This window comes from Macaca nemestrina, chromosome 19 (genome assembly GCF_043159975.1).
Source record: "Macaca nemestrina isolate mMacNem1 chromosome 19, mMacNem.hap1, whole genome shotgun sequence".
In the NCBI taxonomy this organism is placed as follows: domain Eukaryota; kingdom Metazoa; phylum Chordata; class Mammalia; order Primates; family Cercopithecidae; genus Macaca; species Macaca nemestrina.
Window position 1 is genome coordinate 55516386 of NC_092143.1, and position 23958 is coordinate 55540343.

Genomic DNA, 23958 nt, shown 5'->3' on the forward strand with positions numbered 1-23958 from the left:
TGGGCAAACTGCTCTGGTGTCAGGTAGCCTGCCTCCAAGAGGACCGCAGGCTGCAGACAGCTAAAAACAGGACAGGAGCTGGAGGAAGAGCCAGTCCCAGAGAGTTCCACTTTGGAGACAGTTTTCCAGACTTACTCAGTCTATGAGCTGTTCCTATAAGTTCTGCTGTAACCACAGGGCATTAAAGCAACCTTTGTTCATATCAAACACACTCCTTCGAAATGAGTGAGTCCATGTAATCTTAGGTGCTGCAAATGCATCCTAGAGGCATTCTGTCCCTCCAGATGAGAACAGCTGAGCTTTTCTGCGATTTAGGAAAGGAGGCGAGATGGGGCCAGCTGGCAGAACATGGAGGGGCAGCCCAGGATGGGAGAAGGGTCTCAACCACCAAAGTGTTTTGGAAAGCAATGGCTATGACTGTGAGGGCTGAAATAAGGGTCACAGTTGAAAGAAAAAGCAAAGGGAAGCCAAGGTTACCAAAGGGAAAAGAAGAGCATCCCTCGGGAGGGAGCAGGGGCGGGTTGCAGGCACTGGGCCATGGGCATGTGGCAGGCCCAGGGATGCACAGATGGAGACAGTGACTGCTTGCATCCTTCACAGATGGGTCTTCCTTCTGTTCATGATGCAGAAAGCGCTCTGGCTGGGTTACATCCACAGCTCGATCACTGTCCAGCCGCAAAACCACCAGCAAGTGTCACCGGAGCCCTCCAGACCTCAATTTCCCTATGTGTAAAATGAGGTTAGAGTAGGAGGCCTCTAAGGCACCTTCTGGCTCCAACATCCTGTGTCTAGCCAGGCCAGTCATTGGACACTGAACCAATTCAACCATGGCCACAGAGGCAAGACCCTTGGGGACCAGTGGAAATAGACCAAGGAAAAGTCTTTTTCCAGCCCAGTCTCCAGTCATCTCAGTCACACAGTCACTCACCGCAGGGGCCTCGGGGAGAACAAGACTCAGAACAAAAGCCTCAGCTACTAAGAAGCAACCCAGGATGAATGCAAGACTCCTGTGTTCAGAAGTAGCAGTTCTGACCCGGGCTGGAAAATACACAGTATATTACTAGAACATTGCGAATAACCCCTTGACCAGCAATTCTACCCCTAGTTGTATCCTAGAGAAATTCACATGGATGCGCAAGGAAATACAACAAGAATGTGCATGCTGGCATTGTCTGCAACTCAAAAACAAAACAAAACAAAACAAAAAACTGGCTATTACCTAAATGTGGACCAACCAGAGAACTAATAAATAATTGCAGTACATCCATACAACAGAATACTACCCAGTAGTGAAAATGGACAGGCGAGAGCCATGATACCAGCATGGATGGATCTCACATCATTACACTCACTCATTCTCTCAACAAGCACTCACAAACATGAGTCCTCTGTGCCAAGGTGGTGTTCTAGGCAGCAAGAACATTCAATTTAATAGATGATACCCCTGCCCTAGTGGGGGTAGAGAGAAAAGAAACCACCATCAAGTAACACACACAGCATGACAGACTATGTTGAACCCTATAGAGAAGCATCAAGCAAGGAGAAGCCAGGTGGGGAGAAGGTGCTATTCATCGTTTAAGCAGTGGTCAGGAAAGGCCAAATCACATATTGGTCATGCTTCTTATTTTAAGCTGAGTGGCAGGTGCACAAGGATTCACTTTATTACTCTTTATACCGTTTTCTAAGTCTGACATATTTCAAAATAATTTTCATTACAAACACCACTGGCAAGGGAAGTAATTAACAGATGAGAGTATACATAGTCTTCCACCTCGAACGTAAATGTATCCCATGTTCATAAGCCTGATTCATGTGTCTGCACCCCTCATGACCAAACCCCTAACCTTGGAAGACTGGTCCCTCTCAAGCAACGTTTTCAACATCGAGCAATGTTCCTGGAACCCTCACAGAGCCTGTTGCTACCAAGCCCATCAGGGAACCTTGTCAGAGATCTGACTTCTGATGCCAAACAATGGGATTCTACTCCAAATTAAGTGGCCTTTTCAAGGTTCAGACCATCTTACCCTTTTTAATTTTAATTTTTATTTTTTGAGACAGAGTTTCATTCTTTCACCCAGGCTGCAGTCCAGTGGCACAATCTCGGCTCACTGCAACCTCTGCCTCCCGGGTTCAAGCAATTCTCCTGCCTCAGCCTCCTGAGTAGCTGGTATTACAGGTGCCCACCACCATGCCCAGCTAACTTTTTTATTTTTAGTAGAGACAGGGTTTCACCATGTTGGCCAGGCTGGTCTCAAACTCCTGACCTAAAGTGATCCACCCACCGCGGCCTCCCAAAGTACTAGGATTACAGGCGTGAGGCACTGCGCCCAGCCACCTTAACCTTTTTACATCTGTAAAACATATATGAAAAAAGAATCCCTAGAACCCGTGCCCATTTAGGTTTTATATTAAAGAAAAAATCAGAGAGCAAGATGTACTTATTCAATGAAGCCTCTCTTCTGTGGAAATATGAAGTTACTCAAGGAGACTGTTCCAAAATCTTAATCTAGAAACTAGAAAGAGACTTGGCCACTGCCTTGCTATATACACAAGCAGGCAGCTAAGTGAAGAGCATCAGACAAAATCACCATCAAACTCTATCAGTTTGATAAGGAATTTGCACTTAACACCCATCTGTCCCTGAATGTTGCAGTGTTTCCTGAACAACCACAGGAATGCCCCATCAATAGCATATTCAAGTTAAACATGCCGGCTTTTAGCTACATCTGCAGAGGCAATATCCACAACCAGCATGCGCATCACCAACAGCTACATCTATTTATATAACTCCAAGGGAAAAGCTGCCATCTGCCCCTCCAGACACCCTCTTTATAGCAAATGATAGTGATATCTGCTTGGGGTCAGAATCCTCTCCCAAGAGCATGAGCAGCTAGCTATGTCGTGTGGCATTCTGTCCAGCTAATGCCAACCCATCCCCAGGGCAGTGAGTGTGCGAGAAACGAGATGGATGGTGATGTGGCACGGACCATCAGCACAGAAGCCTGTGTGAGAATAGGTGAGGTGGTGTGCACTGGTCCCGTTTTCTAAAAGGCAGAGCTGTACAACGAAGGTCCTTCAGCACGCAAAACCTGCAAGGCATGATCTAACAGCCACGTTCTTCTTTTAATGCCATAAGGTTAATTAACAAAGCCAGTGGCATTTCGCTGTGCATGTGGTGCTGGCGTTGTGTAAACCCTAAGCAGATGAAATTGCCCAGCATCCAGAGGGCCACAGGGTTGAACTTACTACATTATCTGATGCCAAAAGGGAAAGCCACAAGGAGACACAGGACACCAGCTCAGACGTATCCAGGTTGTCACCTTGAAGTGAGGGACAAGGACATTATGAAATTGCCCTTTGGATCTCTCAGATGGTGCCCTTTATACAGGAAAAAGAAGGTGAGCCGTAGAAAGACAGGCTTTATCTCTGAGAAACACAGGGCTCTCCGATCAGCACTGCTTCCAGCAAACCATTCCAAATGCCCAGAGCCAGGCCAACTATTTCAGGTCCCATTATAGAGTATGGCAGCCTGCATGGGACAAGCCAAGAATGTCAAAGTTCCATCTCATCATCCACACGTGCACAGCCAGCCTCTGGCTACGTTCAATATCTTATCTTGTGGGGCTTTCCTTCTAGCTTTTGATTCTAAGACTTCTCTGCCTTATCCTAGTGCCACAGGTTTGTTCTCCCCCTACAAGGACAACCGTCCCCAGCTGATTCCTTTATTGAAGGGCCTACCACACACCAGGCATTGTAAGAGGTGCCTGCTTCTGCAGGAAACACAAGATCCAGGTGTGAATAAGTGTGTGGTCCTGAGGGAGAACACCACCTAGTCAGGGAGAAGGGCAAGGGACAAACAGTTATGGATACTCTGTGAGGGAAGGTCACATGCAGAGAGGGCATTTACGAAGGACTCACCAGGAGATGTGTCATGGAAAGGGTAGGACAAAGGGTAAAGTCCTGCAGTGAGCTGAGACGGTAGAGGGCTCAACACAGACAGAGATCAAGTGCACGGCAAATTCAGACAATTCCATGTCACTCAGCCTTATATCCACCCAAATATAGATCCGGAATAGAGGGTGTTCTACCACACTGGTGGTATATCTTATCAATTCCATTGCCATGTGCCAGGTTCACGAACCTCCCCATGGCCAGCCTACATACTGCAGCTCAAAGGTGCTCAGGATGGCAACTTTCAGGAGAAGCCACTGCACCCCAGGGTCTCAGACCCGGAAGCTGTCAGATAGCAGTGGCCCTATGGGCCCACCACCCTTGCTGTCAGCCACATGGAGAAGAAATGATACAAAACCATTTCTCCCTGCAGTGTCTTGTTGCCCAGTCATACATCTGCAAAGACAAAAAGTGAAGAGAGAAGAACCAGCTTTGTTATTCGAGGAGCCCATTCAGTTAGATGACAAGATGCACTGCTACTATCTCTCATGATATGGTAGATTGGACAGCACTCACAAAGGACATAGGATGCTTTTTAATTAAACGCCTTCTTCAGAGAAATTACGCTTTTTTCTCATTGCCTGATTAGTCAGAAAATCAAATTTAGACCAGATGATTCAGATGATGATGTGCCTCTCTCCCTTGGCTTTAAAAAGCAATACTACAACAGCATTGCCCACAAGTTGACCAGGCACAGCTCCAGAGAAGGTAGTCAGAGGGGGTCCTGATGGATGAGGCTCCCAGGGCTTCTCCACCAGGCATCGGAAGAACAGCCAGCCAGCCAGTGTTCCCTGGGCCACAGCCTCCAGATGCAGCTTCCAGGGAATATCTGCTTGTCCAAGAAGGTGGGAAAACTGACTGTGCTTCTTCTTGAGAAGGTTAACATCTCAACTGGAATTTACAAAAGGTTCAGCCACTCTTGGTTCCAAGCACCTTTCACATGAGGACTTGGACTGATACAGAGGGAGCCTGTAATCCACGTGATTTCAGAAACAAATCACCAAGTTACATATCTCCTTTATTTTCAAGCCTGATAATGCCTAGATACCTTTGTGCTGCTGTTTGCTTACATGAGAATGAGTACTTGATTCAAGTATCACATTTCATGTTTTATGAAATTCCCATGAAACATGATATATTAAGCGGATTCTATTTTTTAGAAAGCTGAATTATGGGCCATCATGGTGGCTCATGTCTATAATCTCAGCACTTTGGGAGGCTGAGGCAGGTGGATCACCTGAGGTCAGGAGTTTGAGACCAGACTGGCCAACATAGTGAAACCCCATCTCTACTAAAATAAATACAAAAATTAGCCAGATGTGGTAGTGAGGCTGAGGCAGGAGAATCGCTGGAATGCAGGAGGCGGAGGTTGCAGTGAGCAAAGATTGTGCCACTGCACTCCAGCTGGGGCAACAGAGCAAGACTCAGTCTCAAAAAAAAAGCTGAATTATGAAAAGCAAACATCTTGAGTGACTAAGCAAAGAATAACAATCTTTGAAATATATGATATAGGATTGAACTACTTAAAATTTATCAACCACCTTTAGAAACATAATGCTGATGCAAACAAAATTGAGAGGGGGGAAAAAAAAAAGAATGATTTCAGGATTTTCATTCCATGCCTAACAAATACAGTGTTTCTGTGTCTATCCACTCTTACTTAGACGGCTTCTATGCTAAGCCACTGCCAAGTTCCTTATGCTGAGGGGCCTTGGCTGAGCCCTTGGATCTCCTACTGCAGTCATCTGCAGAGCATCTCCTGGATGAGTCAATGAGTAAACAGGAGATGCAGAGAACACTAAGATAAGAGCATCTCTGAAGAATAACAATGGTGGCCCAGTGCCCGTGCCTGTCTTCATAGGTGAGATCATCCCAAGATCACCCAAGTGATCATCTTTTCCTAAGACTCAGCCGAATCTTGATAAGGCTACCATGTTCTCTCATGACGCTGGCATATTAGAAAACACTAAAATTTTCTTATAAATTGCCTTCTCCATTAGTCACTCATTTGCATGTGGCAGAGAGTCCTTTATTTCAGTGGTCATAGACATTATCAACAGTTGGGAGACCCACATGAGAGGTCTATGCAGACTGTGTGAGAAGATCATGCAAGAAGAGGCGGGGGACCAAGGGGAAATCAGCTTGAATGGATGGCATGTGGTTGCCTAAGAAGCCCAGAAAGACAATAAAAAGTTGCTGCCCTCATGATACCTTCCCTGATTCCCCCAGGAAAGACCTCCGAGGTTACAAAGTATTCTGTACCAAATTTAGCAAGTCCAGATGGTTTCATGTTGTGATTCTTTGTATGTAACTGTATTCATTTCCTAACTCTGTATAACAAATTGCGTGGTCGCTTAAAACAACATACATTTATCATCTCACAGTTTCCATGGTGCAGGAGTCCGGGCATGGCCTGACTGGGTCTTCTGCTGGGGGTCTCACAAGGCTGCAATCAAGGTGTCAGCTGTGGTCTGATCTGAGGCTGGGGGTCCTCTTCCAAGCTCACGTGGTTGTTGGCAGAATTCATTTCCTTGCAGCTGTAGAACTCATGACAACTTGCTTCTACAAGGTCAGCAGAAGTCTTTGACTTCTAGACTTTTTTTTCAGGGATTCATCTATTTAGGCTCATCCTACCTAGAATAATCTCCCCTCTGACTGATTCAAAAATCCAAAGATTTGGGACCTTAATTATATCTGCAAAACCCTTTCACCTTTGAAATGTAACCTAATCATAGTTCCATAATATTTACACATCCATTATACTCAGAGGACTGGCCTAAACTCAAGGGGAGGGAATTATACAGGGTCTAAACTGGGGGAAAGAATCTTCTGGGCCACCTTAGAATTCTGCCTACCACAGGATTCATGTCACTTCCCCTACGATATTGTAAATCCCCTCTCTTTACACTTTATTCTTGGCTTGATGGCACAATTTCTAATTGTTTAGTTTGCATTGTTCTCTGCTACCCTTTACTCAGCCCTCAAAATGACTGACTCATATAAAGTAATAAAGTAACACTTGGTGATGAATGAATGAACCAGTCAGCTGATCTTTATTCAGAAGCCCCCAGCCATAGAAAAACCAGGGCCCACAAACTGACAAAAAGCAATGAAATCTAAATTTAGGGAGAGATCGGTGTTTATTCAACCCTCCAGATTAAGATCTGGAAGATCTGGGAAAAGACAGATAGAAAGGCAGGTGTGGACCAACAGGATACACACATGGACAGAAACTGTGTAGGCCATGTTGAGAATGTGGGTAGATATGAGGGAAGCCAGTGAGTCAGCAAAGCAAGGGTGGGCTGCCTGTGCGCACTCTCCTCACGGGTACCAATCTGCCTTACCAGCCCTGGTTTGGTTTGATCAATGAGTCCAACTCCCTGATGTTTCTGCGAGCCCTCCTGGCTTCCAGTCCTCAGACTCTGGAGCAGTAAGCCCACCATTGTCTCCCACACCCCTGGCCTCACTACGTACATATGAATTCCTGAATATAAACTAACACTAGCCCTGCCAATCCTTCAAAATTCTGTAGATCACATGAATGCTAGGCACCCCCAACTTTTTTTTTTTTTTTTTTTTTTTTTTTTTTTTTTTTAGGTAGAGTCTCACTCTGTCACCCAGGCTAGAGTGCAGTGGCACAATCCCGGCTCACTGCAACCTCCGCCTCCTGAGTTTAAGCGATTCTCCTGCCTCAGCCTCCTGAGTAGCTGGGATTATAGGTATGCACTACCTCATCCAGCTAATTTTTGTATTTTTAGTAGAAATGGGGTTTCACCACATTGGTCAGGCTAGTGGTCTCAAACTCCTGACCTCAAGTGATCTGCCAGCGTCAGCCTCCCAAAGTGCTGGGATTACAGGTGTGAGCCACCACTCCAGCTGAACACTAGCCTCTTAATGAGTAAAGATAGTTCACAGTTGTTTTCAATGAATTGGCTGGGGGCTATGTCATGTAACCAGATGGGCTTCTTTGAAGCTGAAAGAGGACAAGTGCTTGCTAACAGCCTGGGAATCCTACAGCAATTAATACAGAGCACGTCAAGAGGGAAAGTTAAACAGCTCTGCTTTCATCCCTTCTACTTTTTATATTTTACTTAGAACCAATCACAGCATCTCAGAGCTGGAAGGGATCTAAGAGATCATCCAGCACCACCTGACCCCAAGCCTAGCAGCCCTAACAGATCATGTGGCTTCTGCTGTAGTGCTTCCAGTGCAAAGTGATGTATTCTGTTGTTGGAAACGTTATTGCCACACACCTGTTTGAAATCAACTCAAGAAACATGCTTAAAGTGCCTAGTATTTTCCAGAAGAACCAAATCATGTCTAGTATTCCTGCCCTCACTCCTCAGCTCTGAAGCTATTGACAGACTTCCCTAATCAGCTGTGGCGCTCTTTCCTGCTGATGCTGGATGTGGCCTCAGAATCCTCAGCAGACTGCTCCAGAAAGGCACCGCTGATCAATTTATGTTGGCAAGAGAAATAAACTAATTTTCCAACTCTGTTCTTGGAGTTTGTCTTCAGTCAAAAACCACTCTCTTTTAACTCCTACTTACTGCTTTTAATCTGACTTTAAGGACAACAATTTTGCCCCCTCCTCCAAAAACAACCCCTTATTTATCTAATGACATTTAACTCTTCCCTCACTTAAGCCTTGCAGACTCAAGCCCAACCCCAAGGCCAACGTTACCTGGAAGGAGAAAAGAATAGAGCTGTAATTCTAGGAGCATCAGCCCAGCAGTGTTTCAAGGCACGCTGGGGCCCAGACAGCACTGACGGCAGACATGACTCCAGTGTGGCTGGGGGGCTAGAGAGTACTAGCTGTCTGTGGGAACTGGCTCCAGAAACAAGACAGGCCAAACTCCCATATGAGTGGTTTTGGAAAGGTCCAGTTTTAAGGAGCTAGGGATAGAAGAGGCAGGGTAAAGAAAGCAAAGATGACAGGGTAATGAGGTTGAAATAGTGAGGATACTGAAAATCAAAGCAAGTGAAAGCCCTCCACATCACACTTGAACATGTGTCATATAATTGCTGTCTTCCCATTTCACATCTCCTGATCATGCACATACATTTCTTGGTATAAACTTTGTGCTCACTCAGAATCACCCATAAAACACTGAAGAAGATCAACACAGAGCTCCATGGCATAGCTCTGGGGACTCCCCTCCCAGGTATTCACTCAATTGTTTTCCTCAACTATTTGTTGAATATTTACGAGGCACTCAGGAGCAGGCTGGTGCAGCTGCAAAGGCTGTGATGACACCACTCCCATCTCCAAGAAATTCACAGTCCATCTATTTCAGAGGCAGGTAAACAATTCCTCCACATATAAAACTGGCTGTACAGTATAATCCATATTTGCATGTATTTTATCTGTATAAATCATGTTGTATTTAAAATCAAGATATACACCCTAGTAGATATATATCCATCTACTGAACTAACAAAATTATAAAAAAGAAAGTTTAGTAAATTGGTGTTTTTTGCAAAGTACCAAAACCAAATCAGCGTGTGCTATACTGCTTCAGAAACAAGAGCAGGTGGACTAAAGCTTCAAATAAGCAAATTCTGGCTCTCTCCAATTATTAGTACACATCAGCAGCTTTCTCACAAGTAGTGACTTCCCTTTCTCTGCAGATATTCTATCATTCATCTATTCCTTCTGTCAGCCCATTTTCACTGAGCTCTTAAAACATGCCTGGCATCAAGGATCTCACAGAACAAGGATGGAACCTGACATGCACGAAGGCTAATATGATGCAGGGAATTAGCCTTGGGTTCCTGATCCATAGTGTATGTTCACAAATATTTATTATCAGTGAGTCAAGACCAGAGTACACATAGAGGGCCAAAACACTCGGGAGCTAGGGAAGATCTCCTAGAGATTACGGTATCTGAGCTCCACTCTAAGGATGAGCAGGAAGCAAAAGATAATGTGTGAACCAGATGAAGATGGGTGAGCAAGGCCTTGTAGGCAGATGCCAAGGTCTGCAGGACAGAACATCACCCTCCCTGGGATGGCAGGGAGTGGCTGCAGTGGACTGCACAGACACACAAAGGCAGGACCGAAGTGGGCTCTACCCACATGGAAGGCCTGGGATTTCACCCTGAGGATGAGAAGAGCCACTGAAGGAGCTGAACCAAGGACTAACGAGAACAGATCATGGTGCATGATGAACTCATGTAGCAGAGGGCAAAATGGGCCAAAGGGAGGCAGGACTAAAAGCAGAGAGACCCATGAAGTGGCTGGTAGAACCAGTTAGGAAGGAACAAATGATTATCTGAACTCAAAAACTGGGAACAGAGATGGAAGGACTTGAAAGGGAGTCAAGGGTAGAGAAGCCCTAATTTAGTGGCTGATGATTACAAAGGATAAATGAGAGAAAGGGGTTAGGAGGACCCTAGGGTGGCTGAACTGAATGTGATGAATGATTATGCTTTGTTGGGATGATGAACAGAGCTGTGGAGGAACTGACTAGGGTACAAAAACATTGGTTTTGGGCTTGGGCATGGTGCAGTGGAGATGGAAATACCCAGGGCACGGCTGGCTCCACAGACCTGAGGCACTGGAGAGTAGCCAGGGCTGGAGGTCTTGTGCACATTAATGGCAGGGGAAACCACAGGGTTAGAAAAGGCGTGGTGCCCTGCCAGGAGGCTGGCCCAATCTACCAAGAGCCCTCAAGGCCCCAAAATGCAGAAATCTATGAACACACCAACTGATATTTCCTCAGAAAATCTTAGCTCCTCCCCACTCCCCGCCACAAAAACAGTTTTAATCCATGCTTGGGGCTAGGTTTAAAACTTGCTTTTGACATTTTGTTCTATCATAAACCTGGATTCACAAATAGAAACCTTATAAAAGAAGACTATGTGTGAGATAAAATTAGAGCCAAGGAAATAACGATTGTGCTTCAAGGCACACCTAGCCAGCAGCTCCTCTGGAAAAGTCTACTGAGCAAGGAGAGGACAGAGTGAGGAGGCACATCTTTGGTATGAATAAAGTGGAAAAATTCCTGATGAACACAGCAGTGAGATTTGGTCGTGGAAAATTCCACACTCTCTGTGTAGGAATGGCCAAATAACTTTTTCTTTCTTCCTTCTCATCTCAGATAAAAGGAAAAAGAGAGCGACTTCTAGTAGAAACTAAAATTCTGGAGAAATCTCTCTGGCCAAGACTGAGACAGCAATGGCTCTTTAAGCTGAAGCACTCGGAGGCATGATTGCAGGACATTGCCAGGGCTTTTTTTGGTTTGCAAAGTGGCCTGAATTTCTGGAGAAATGTGATTCCAGATTGAATGCAGGATGAACTTTAAGAAGCATCTAATCAACCTAAGAAGGAGTCAGATTAAGATTAAATTATGATACTAATATTAAGTTAAACCATACAATTTTGCCCTTTCTGTAGGTAAAAAGTGGTCAAATATCAGCAACTTCACATGGTTTGCCCTAATGATGCCCCAGCTGGAGATAATGTTTGCCAGGGCTACCTAGCTGTGTATTTCTTTAGAAACACTGCTCTACATGAAGTATTTGTTACAACTGAATGCTTGCTATAGTCAACAATATTCATAATTAACTTGTACTTTAGAAAAATTATAACTTGAAAGAGGCTGGGCATGCTTGTGGCTCATGCTTGTAAGCCTAGCACTTTGGGAAGCCAAGGCAGGAGAACCTCTCGAGGCCAGGAGTTTGAGACCAGCCTGGGAAACATAGTAAAACCTCATCTTTACAAAAAATAAAAAATATTAACCAGCCATGGTGGTACATGCCTGTGGTTCCAGCTATCAGAGAGGCTGAGGCAGAAGGATCACATGAACCCAGGAGTTTGAGGCTGCAGTGAGCTATGATTGCAATAGTGCATTTCAGCCAGGGTGATAGACCAAAACTACATCTCTTTAAAAAAGAAAAAAAGGCGGGGGTGGGGGGAGAAAAGCCTTACTCATCACAAACTAAAGTTACCCAGAGACAAGCATTCTCCAATCACAGGAAAAAATACCTTGGAAGAGAGTAAGAGGGAAAACCAAAATCAACCTTAGAGCCGAAGTACTTAGAGTTAGAAGCTGACGGCAAATTTGCTGCCCGATGCGGTGAAGGTCTCAGGGTCGTGGACGCTGCTTGCCCCACCCGTGGAATAGCCCAGCTTCCCTCTCTTACCTCAGAATGGAGGGTGTACAAAGGGTGTACACTCAGAGGGTGTACAAAGGACACTTTGTCCCATCAAAGGTCAGGATCTGGCCCTGGCCTTGCCTTGCTTCCCCTGGCAGGAGCTCCTTGCCCACTTGACCCATGGTGCTCCTGCACACAGCACCGGGGGCTGACAGGCCATCAGGCCACAGACCACAGCAATGATGACTCAGATCATTCAGCACTTGCAGAAGCACAGCGAGGAGCCTCCGAACCATCCTCCTCCAAATCTACCCAAATGACCAATGAGACGTGGACAAGACAGTCCCCAATCCCTGAGACGAGGGATAGGCCAACCACACCCCACTGACCTTGGCAGATCCATCCAGAAACACCAGAGAGACTGCAGCTGACCCGGGGGAATGGTGGGGCCAGCACCCAGCTGTCTCCTGTGAGAAATGCAGCACTGCAGAAAGGCAGAAAAGCTAGACAAGGACACAGTATCCTGTGGCCTGTCAGGCCAGGGGAGAGCCACGAACGGCCCAATTTGAGTCCATTTGGGGTCCTCTGTGCCTGTAGAGGCTGGAAAGAGCAGCACACAAGTGCAGGTCTCAGCTACTCTCCGGCCCAGTTTCTTAAGAGGGTGCAGGCCTGATGCACAGTGACAGTGGCTGGCAAGAGGAGCCACAGATGGGACATGCAGAGTACTCTAGGGAAGCATGCGTCATCATGTATCAACAGCAACAGGGTGACTTGGCCTCTCTTCCCCTCCCGAGGAGTTACAGGCTGCAGCTTCCCTGCCCCTGACCACACTCCTGGGCAGTGTGGTTGCTTCACCCTGGAGGCCACATCCCTAACAGTGTGCCAAGGAGACATGAAAGAGAGGCCAAACGGAGGTCAGACCCAGCCAGGGCCCCAAGACACCTAAAGCAGAGGTTTCAACAACTACAGGAGGAAGAAAACGCAAACACTACTTAGTGACTGCCTCTTTCTGCTGCAAGGGCCAGCTTCTCCAGCCCTCCCCAGTTCACATCCCACAGGCCCTGGGTCGGCTTAAGTTTTCAGTATTTCAAGAAAAGCCAGTATTTCAAAGAAAAGCTGTATTTTTATGTCATATCTCCCAATTTTTAAATGTTCATAATTCAAAATCTTTAAACCTGTTAAATAGGGCACACAAAACACCGGCAGGTTCCATTTAGCCCCAGGGCTGCCAGTCTGCTCATGCCACATTGATTTTTTTATTGGAGATAGTCCTGTTGCACCACTTGGCAAGAGGAGAGACATCAAATGAGGAAGGACTCCATTCTCAACACCGGCCTCAACACCCCTGGAGCTGAAGACACCTCCAGGACTCCTGGGTCATCCGCATCAAAGCCTAGCTGTGCAGCTACCATGACAATCTCTGAAGTCCAGAACCAGAGCAGAAAACCCTCCTGGCAGGAGACAGGAAAGAGCTTCCTCCAAGCCAGCTGCGTGGGACACAGGAACAGTGTCATGAGGTTGCGGAGAGTCAGGCTGGGCTGTTCAGTGGAAAATACAGTAGCCAAGGACCTAACCTGAGTTCAGGAAGCAAGAAACTCTTCCCCTTTGCTCCGGTTTCCTCATCTTGGGGCTAGTTTGGTGCCTTCCCTATAGTCTGAACCCAACCTCTCCTCTTCTTTTTGGCATTTTGTAAAGTGCCAACATATAAACTTCAGTTTTTCTGACATGGAGGACGTTAGTTTACTTACCACGTAATCATTTTGTGCCACTGCCTTCTTACATCATAAAATCTCTTTCCATGCTATCTATGATATTTCCATTTCTGGTAGCATCAATGCCAACTAACACCATCTGACCACACATTCTGATTCTCATTAAGGGATCCCCTAATACGCATGGCATGTGGGGATTTTCCCCATAGTGGAACACAGTCAACTCTGGGACAGTTTTTCCAAAGAAGCCTGAAATGTGGATTTTTAAAAAAATACCAAATCTCCCAATTTTTAAATGCTGACAACCATTAAAACATTTCAACATGTATGGGGGCAAACAAAATATATCTGCAATTTTCTTCTAAAATGAAAAGGTTGAGTTAAATGAGTTTTAAGATCTTATCCAGCTTTTAAAATAACTGATACCGACTGAGGTGTTTTATGATTAATTGGTATTTTGGTTTAGAGGAAATGACCAAATTAAATTTCTCCATGTAAAGCTAGCCCGAACAGGCAGTTTCTCTTGAGTTACAGCCAGAAAGGGCAGCTGGTCTTACCATTTCTACTTATCTCTCTCTTTTCTCCTCCAAAGCATATCACATATGTGCAATTTCCAAATATAAAAGACACATGCAACTCAGCGTATAAAACAGGCCATGCAGGGGACCCCACAGGGACCTGCTTCAAGACAGTGTATATCTTGGTTTCATCGTCACAACCCCAGGGCCTGACATGGTGCATGGCCCATAGAGAAGGCTCAGTAACGTGTGCAGAAAGTTTAAGTTCTCAGGAATATATCACTCTAGGTCCTCCTTCCATAAGAATTATTATGAGGTACAAAATTCCACAGTAGACTTAAATTAAATACTGGCTATCCCAAAAAACTTTAGATCGTTAGCTACAACCATCCAGGAATAATAAGTGAGATAAATATTATTCCTCCATGTTGTACAGTTAAGACCTCTTTCCAGCAGCCGGCTCACAGCTTTGGACAGCACTTGCCTACACTGTAACTAAACCTATCTCTACCTCTCAGCAGACACATCCTTAAAGGAAAGCAGCGGATTCCTGGGCTTTAAAAAAAAAAATGCTGACAGGGGATTGTGTATGCAAATCAGGATAAATAAAGAGTTCTAAAAGCAGATCTGGGAAAGTCCTGGATTCTCCACATGCTTTGGTTTCTCCTGGGGCTGTAGGACTCCCATGTAGCCACACAGAGCAGAGCTCCTGAGGTGGCTTCATGAGGGCACACTTCTCGAGACACTGGACAATTAACCCACCTTATGGTTTGCAATATCATTTTTAAAAATGCTATCTTGACACAGCTTTTTTAAAACAGGGTCTTGCTCTGTTAATCAGGTTGGAGTGCAGTGGTGCAATCATAGCTCACTATAACTGCAAATTCCTAGGCTCAAGTGATCCTCCAGCCTCAGCCTCCAAGTAGCTGAGATGACAGGCATGTGCCACGGTGTCCAGCTTAACCCAGTTTTGAGGCCCTGGCTAGAGACCAGCCAGTTCGCCTTCTCCAGCAGCACATTAAGTCTACACCCAACCTTTTCTCACATTGGGGTATCACGCCTGGACCACTATACACAGGCCCTCGCCACTCCAGGGCCACCCTGAGCCTCGGGGCCAATCCTCAGCTGACCTGCCTGTCCCTCGGAAGTCACAATGCAGATGTTTGCCCACAGTCCGCCTCTCCCTCCACCTCATGGCCGACTTCTGTGCTTCCTGAGTGGCCCTGCGTGGGTGCCATGTCTTCTCCTCAGGGAACTGTGAATAAAGTAACTGCAAAACTTTTCCCAGCCTCTTCTCGTGATCTGCATCTGTCCTCACCAGTTCTCACCCAAGACAACATGGTTAAAACATGGGTGTACAAATAAAGAGGCAATTCAAAGGTTGTTCTTGATTGCGAATGTCAAGTGGCTGCCAGCAGTTATCATAACCTTAAAAAAAAAGCCTACATGAGAAATTGTTCAAAGTCACAAAGGAGTGACTCCATGTATGAGCTAGGGAAAAATCACAGCTTCCCTGTAGGAAAATGCAAATGTCACATTGCAAGAAATGTGTCATTTCCATCCCTCAGAAGTTACTTTCCCAGTATGGGCTTTGGTCAGATACATCAAAATGTGGTGACAATTGGGCACAGTGCCCTGGTGACCAAGTCTTCTGAGACGTAGGCATGCAAAGGCACCTCTGTTCTGTGGAAAGAAGGATGTCTTGCAGTAGCCTGGGTGGAGTGCTCATCGTTCAGATAAGCATGGGGAGCCTTCTGGTCGCCAGTAAAGGGACACTACTGGAAAGGAAAATATGAAGCCAAGGCTTTGGTGGTGGCAATGGAAATATAGGATCTCCTCACATTTTTGGAGGAGCTGTCTGCAGCTAGGGCCTTACCTTCCTGACATTTCATAGGACAGGCAGAAAAGCTGGAAAACAGCAACAGGTGGTTGACGGGGCTCTCCCCGGGTCACGAGTGGGTGTTCTGAGACTTAAACATTCGGGAATTGCCTCTGGCACCTTTCTGATTCAGGTCAGAACACTGCAAAATAAACGGCTGTGGCCAGGCGTGGTGGCTCACGCCTGTAATCCCAGCACTTTGTGAGGCTGAGGTGGGTGGATCACAAGGTCAGGAAATCAAGACCATCCTGGCTAACACAGTGAAACCCCATCTCTACTAAAAATACAAAAAAATTAGCCAGGCATGGTGGCGGGCACCTGTAGTCCCAGCTACTCAGGAGGCTGAGGCAGGAGAATGGCATGAACCTGGAAGGTGGAGCTTGTAGTGAGCCGAGATGGCACCACTGCACTCCAACCTGGGTGACAGAGCGAGACTCTGTCTCAAAAATAAATAAATAAATAAATAAATAAATAAATAAAATGGCTGCAAGCTTCATGGTAAATATTCACTAACGTAGAGGATGTGGATGAAGTTCCCTGTATCAACACCATCTTTCATTGCCAGCAAGTACAAATCACACCCTCACCACCAGGACCTGTGTTTAACCTGCCCATGCACAAGGATTCCCTCAACAGCCTGCAGGCCGCTGGTGGGAGGGGCCTCACTGTTGCTCACCAGAAAAGGCTTTCTCAGCTGTGCTGAGTTTTCTTTCCCAACTCCCTCTATGCGGCTGGGACTTATAACCTCAACCCCACATCTTTCTCTCTGTTGCCTACCCTGTGCAGTCTAGGAAGACACTCATTGTGCCAGCTTCCCCTGCAACCACAGGGGGTCATGTAATCCAGTTCTAATACATGTGAGGTCTAAAGAATGGGTGAGTTCTGACCACAGAGGGCAGAGCTGGCCCCCTCGCCTGGGCTTGGATGTAAAGTCTCGTACTGATGATCACGCGATAGAAACACACAAATATGCTCCTAGGTAAGGGTCAGGAGAACAGGGATAAACATGAAGATGGTTGTAACATTAGCTCTCTAGAGGTGTGTTTGTGTGTTGAGGATGACTTATTTTTTGGTAAAGTTAAAATGATGTACACTTTAAAGATGAACAAAAAATATATTGTCGGTTGTGGACCCACTATTCAGAATTTGGTAATTACATGTGGTTCAACATATGGGCATCCATATTATACCTGGAAAATAAACCACCCTTATCTCTGCACCTTCCTCCTGTCTAGGTATTAGACCAAAGTGAAGAGACACACAAGGGTGAGAATCCAGGCCTGCACTCATCTCTTTAGACACACAGACAGCTGTGTTTGGATGCAACATGGCAAAACAGCTTTGATATAAATGTTTATATTATTAAGAATAGAGGCCAGGCACAGTGGCTCACTCCTGTAATCCCACTACTTTGGGAGGCCGAAGCAGGAAGATCACGAGGTCAGGAGATCGAGACCATCCTGGCTAACATGGCGAAACCCCATCTCTACTAAAAATACAAAAAAATTAGCCGGGCGTAAACTAGCTGGGCGTGGTGGCGGGCGCCTGTAGTCCCAGCTGCTCGGGAGGCTGAGGCAGGAGAATCGCATGAACCCGGGAGGCGGAGCTTGCAGTGAGCTGAGATCGCGCCACTATACTCCAGCCTGGGTGACAGAGCAAGACTCCGTCTAAATGAAAAAAAAAATTCAGCTATAAAGCATATCTACTGACAACTTGGAGGATCTACTACAAGCCCAGGAAAAGACTAAAGGTGAACAAAAAGAGCCAACTCCACAGTCCCACAAACACTGCTGCACACACACCATGGGTCAGCCAAGTGAGAGGCTCAGGAACTCACACACATTTGCCATTTATCAAAATGAACAAAAACAACACTGACTTGAAAAGACAACCTTATTATTATTATTATTTTTAAATGAGCCCTACGTTCTCTCTGTTGCTTTTCATTGCAGTGGCTCTACAGAACAGGGGAAAGAGGGAAGGACTGAGAGCTCTGATTGGCTGAAAAATGCCACAGACCATAAGGAAGCATTCTCAGGGCAAAACAAAACAGCTGCGATGACTGTGTCAGTTTGCTTGTCTCACTCAACTTCAAACACGAACATCTGATATCAAATCACATTTTTCATGTATGATTTTCATTCTTCCTTTACCCAAGAAGAAAAGAAAGGAAGCTTTGGAAGCTTTATTTTCTCCTATGAGCGCTGAACATGCAGTCTGTGGGGTCACAGGCATAGATATAGAGGCGATGGCAGAACTCTGACCAGCCTGACATGCCTCAGTGCCTGGGCACAGCTGCTGCCTGGCACACTATGGGAATTGACTTTATGAGGTAAAAAGCTTGACTTGAGTCTCAATTTTTTTTCAACTGGAAAATGTAGATAATATTGAGCTATATAAAATTCTTTTGTAGGTCAAAACTGTTGATAGCAGCAGTTTCATACAGTTCAACCTAATCATTCCTTCTCTGCCTATGCACAGGTGTTTTTTTTTTTGTTTTTTTTTTTGTTTTTTTTGTTTTTTTTTTACAGGATCAAATGAAATTATTTACATGAAGGTGCACACAAAAAAAAAACCTATGACTATAAAAACACCAATAACTTTATAAACTGGAACAGGAATTAGCGCTTCAAACTCTATATTCGCATTGCTTTATAAAAGAAATCAGAATCGCTCTTTAAAAGGCAAATCCCGGACCCACTCAAAACTATCGAATCGGAAACAGGAAGACAAGGTGAGAAATATGCACTTTGACAAGAGCCCCAGGTGATAATTCAAATTGGGAGAAAATTTTTTTTTCCAAGAAATAAATTGCCCCCTTTGGTTTGGAGTGGCTTTCTGCTGAGATGCAGGCTTTACCCAAGCCCATTTAGTATGTCTGCTTCCTCGACAAATAAGAGACATTATAAAGAACCCAGTGAGTGGTACAGTTTTCCTAATAAGCTGGCAAAGTAACTCCAGGTGAAAGTCAGTAAAAATTAGCACAGTCACTAATTACTAGGAACTGATAAAACCTGATGCAGATGTTTTTTCCCATAGGGTGTAAAGCTCTCAGTAGTTAAGTCCTGAAGGGGAACCCAGATCCCCCCTGCAGCTGGGGCAGCTGCTGCATGCCCAGTCATGACTTACCCCTTAAGATGTAGTTCTGATAGTTCTGATCAGCCTCAGCTCCCACCTTGATCAGACATGTCAGACCTTCAGCCACTACAAATTCATGTACCAAATCCTTGTCATCCTGGCAGGAAAGAAAAAAAAAAAAATACTTCAAATACTGTCCCTGTCCACGTTCCATCCCAGCTGTGCTGCTAAAAGTATGTACAAGCCTTTAAAGCCAGAATGGCCCCTACAGATTGCTCTACTCTATTCAAATGAAGAATCTCAACTCTTGCCAAAAGAATTTTACAACCAGTCCCCTCATTGTCCTTTGCCAAAGACCAGTTATTGCCTTCCGGGCAATCTAATAAAGATAAGGCAAATGAATCTCCTCACTGCCAGAAATATGGTGTCTTGTTTTTCATTCTTCAAGAAACACCAGGCTGTACTCTTCCATGGGTCCCAAGGGTCTGGCCATGCGAAGCTTGCTGGTTTTTAACTACAGGAAACATTTGATTGCAGGTGAGGAACTCAAAGCCACTCCCGTGTTCCAAAGACAGTCCTTGGGACAGCAGTTACAGAAAAGGCTCTTGCAAGGGCTGAGAACCATGGAAAGCAGTTTATCCAACCTCCAGTAGTTGTACTGCCTGCGGGACAAGCATGGAAGCAGGGTGCAGGATTGGCCATTAACCTGCAGCAACCTTGCCATCCCTCGAAAGGACCGCCTTGGCCGGCTTGCAGACCTGATCACAGAAGGCAGGACATGAAACAAACTTCATGGGTCATCTCATCCAGTGGTTCTCAGACAGAAGTCTCCAGACCTATCAGCCAACAGAGACTGGCAGCAAGCGCATCACCTGGGAACCTGTTAGGCCCCACTCCTGCCCTCCTGATTAGGAATCTCTACAGGGAGGCCCCGTTTCTCAAGCTCAGAAGCAGGTGATTCTGAAGAGCTCAGACGGTTCTCACATTAGAATCATCTGGAGAGCTTTAAGAAGGACTAGAAAGCAGGACCTTACCCAGATGGATTTAATCCAAATTTCTGGGGTAGGGCCCAGGCTCTGCTATTAAATTCCCTAGGAAATCCTCAAGGGTTGCCTATTCAAGAACCACTGATTTAATGTTAGCTTTTCTTTACAGATAAAGACACTAAGACTCAGGAGAGGCAAAAAGAAGAAGAAAAAAAAAAATGTGGGCAAGATCACTTAACTCCATTCAGCCAGACCCAAGCCCAGTCATTTTTTCGTAGTACCAAGCTCTCTGAGATGTTTCCACCATTGTTTTCCTCAATTGAGACTGGGAGATTTCCTCAATTGGACAGTGCCTTGTCTCAAAGGCATCTAGGATAAAGCTGAAACATTCATCTTAAATGATCACAACAGAGCAAAAATAAAAAACCTCAGTGATGTAAATGGTAGAAAGCTTAATGGAATAATGAAAGGTTATTATTATAGGAAAAGTCAGCAACCATGGCTTATCTCCAAAAGAGAAAATGTAGATGAACTGGCATAATTCTCCTGTTCCTACATGAAATCAGCCCCTTATTTTGATTTTTATGGCAGTTTTCAATTATATGGATGGGGGACCAGGTAAATGTGGGCAGGTCAGCAAAGGTTCCCTTTGAACCAGGAAAGAGCTCTTCAGGGTCAGAGCTGACTTGGGGGGAAGGGTGGGTGAGTGATGCCTGCGCCCTGAACATAATGAAAGACAGCTGTGTTAACTCAGACTTCAAGATAATCATGGCTTTGGAAGAAAGAAAATGGGACAATATCATGAGTTTTTGGAAAATTACTTTACGCTCATATGTATAAAGGAAATAAAAAATAATTCTCTCTCCATCCATATCCTTTTCCACCAGCATATGTGAAAAGCGAACATTTAGATGAGCTCATGTCTAGTCAGAAAGTTTTTCCAAGCACGTAACAAATGTTTATTACTTTAACTAAAACTAGATTCACACATGACTTCATGGTGAAAAAGTGAGAACAAGCTCTCAAGAAACCACTCAAGCTAATCACTAATATTAATATACCAGAGAATTGACTGTCTGGCAAAGGCACTTGGAAAAAACACTGGACAGGCGAGACAGTGTTTATAAAAATCATTCAGAACTGAAATGTATGCACATATGTAGATAAGGCACTCAGGAAGGAGAAATTTATTGATAATTAATTTGGAAAAAATCTTCCAAATTGGCAATGTGCTAGATTTTACACATATATCCTAAAATATATGAGCATTAAGAAATGACTTTCAAAACACTGGTTTCAGAATAGAGTGAAATCAAAATGTTAACACTGATAGGTGCTTATTGCTGCATTTCAGAATTTTCTGTAATATCATATATTAAACCGTGATCATTTTTTAAACGCCTATTAGTCAAGGAATATTCAACCCAAAGAGATGACCAATACCTCTGTTTTTCAGACACTTATAATCTAGTTTGGAAAAGAACGTCCACACCTAGAAAACACAAGAGATGATGGAGACGCCGACCCACGGGTATAGAAGGTGGTGATCCATGCCCAGACAGCACTGCTGCCTGTGTAATCCAGCTAATCCCCCCATGTGTCGCTGCCCTGTGGTCGAGTGCTGTTTTATGCACCCGTGTGTGGTCTTCCAAACAGACTATAAACTTCTAGTAACAAGCACCTTCTTCCTTGCCTACACGCTGCCAACGAGGCTGTTCAAAAATATTTGTTTAATGACGGTTCTGGGAATTCAGAGAACAAACACTACAGAGTAAACTTGGTTGAAAAGATCTACAAGAGTCTAAGCATGTTTATTTTTTAATGTTTTCAATTGAGAGAACTATAAACATATACAAAAGACAACAGAATAATCTCGTGAACTCCAGGTGCCAATCAACGCACACAAACCCTGTTTCATTGATCATCCTACCCCTTCCCCTGCCACATTAATCTGAAGTGAGTCCCATACATCACATCATTTAATCCATAAACATTCCAATATGTATCTCTAAACTACAGGAACTCTTCTTAAAAATATGTACTCACAATAAAAAATTAATACTTTTCATTATGAAATGTCTGGTCAGTGGCCACATATCCAACTGTCTCATAAATACTGTTTTCTTTTTTCTTTTTTTCTTTTTTTGAGATGGAGTTTCACTCTGTGGCCCAGGCTGGAGTGCAGTGGCGTGGTCTCTGTTCACAGGAGCTCCGCCTCCCTGGTTCATGCCATTCTCCTGCCTCAGCCTCCTGAGTAGCTGGGACTACAGGCACTTGCCACCATGCCTGGCTAATTTCTTTTTGCATAAATACTGTTTTTCACAGTTTTATTAGGATCCAAGTAAGACTCATACATGGCAGTTAGTTGATATGACTCTTGAACATCTTTTAATTCAATGAGTTTTTTTCTTTCCCACTGGAATTTGTGTGTTGAAGAAACCAGATCATTTGTCCTGTAGAGTAGCCCACAGTCCGGATTTTGTTGGTTACACCCCTGTGGTATAGTTTAACGTGTGCCTCTATCTTGGATCATTTACAAATAGTTTATTGCATATACAGGCATGCAGATCCAGAGGTGATTTTTTTGGCTTGACCACATCATCCTTGGTAGTTTGTATTTCCATTGGGAGGCACGTAATACCTGGCTGAATCTCATGCTCATCATGTCAGCAGCTCTTGGGGCTCACCACATAGATCCATTAAATCATTCATTAGGGGCTGAAGGATGGTAATATTCTCATTCTGTTACTCCCTCTTGCTTATTAGATAGAATATTTCTACAAAAAAGACTTCCGCTCAACTATTCGATCATCCTTAAATCCATAAGTGACAAGGCAAAATAAATGTGAGATACTAAAACTTAATTCATCTGCAAAATAGCAAGCTAGTTCACTAGCATCTTTCACCTGTTTTTTTTTTTTTTGTCATTCCATTGTTATTTTGTAGTGTCATTATGAACTCATTAATACAAACTTAGTGTGTTTTGATCCAGTGCAATTATCACCCTTATTGATGCTCACTGTCCCATCTTTGGCCAGCCAGTGGGAGACCCTTCAACTTACTTCTGAGTTCTTTCGGAAATAATCCTAGACTATTCGGTAGCTTTCTTGCTCTCTGTGTAAGATGTTCCAAGTTAATTAGTTTATTTTATTACATTTCCTACTCCAGACTTGGAATCAGCCACTTCTCCAAGGTGTTCTGGTTCCTTTTGGTGTTTCAGACCACAATCTCATTGCTAGTGGTGCTTTTGGCTAATGAATTATTGCTTCTAGCTTTTTTTTTTTAATTATTATTTGCTTAATATACATGGGTTCATTCTGATATTTCCAATTAAATTCAGGAACACAGAGTTGTTAAACTTAAGAATCCTAATTTTTAAGAATGCGTAGAATGACAATTAGAATCTCACACACACACCAGTCTCAGCATAGTAATACCAACACCACCATCACCAATAGGATTATTGTAAACAGTTTTGTTGCGGTTGGGGATTTTTTGGTGGTTCTTTTTGTTCTTAGGGTATACCTAACTAACACTGAACAAATTACAGTGTTTTTAAGTCATTTGGAATAGCTATTAGCTGTGTGGCTCTGCCACCAGCTCTCTATCAGGTGTGAGAGAAGTCAAAGCTGAAGAATGGAGACAAGAGGCAGGCTGATAGAGGCTGATAGACTAAATGAGGAAGGTGGAGGAGTGCTGTGAGCATGGCCCTCTGGTGGCATAGAAACAGTCTG

At 44.5% G+C, this 23958-nt stretch overlaps 1 protein-coding gene across 8 annotated transcripts in view; it reads right to left on the reverse strand.

The window, feature by feature from the left end:
• Positions 1-23958, reverse strand: part of LOC105499060 (formin homology 2 domain containing 3) — a 497377-nt gene that overhangs the window by 258642 nt on the left and 214777 nt on the right. For all 8 annotated transcript variants that reach the window (XM_011771498.3, XM_011771497.3, XM_071085772.1 and 5 more), the window contains exon 5: positions 19290-19395. In XM_011771498.3, the coding sequence (XP_011769800.2) occupies positions 19290-19395 (106 nt within the window). The remainder of the gene's footprint in view (positions 1-19289; positions 19396-23958) is intronic.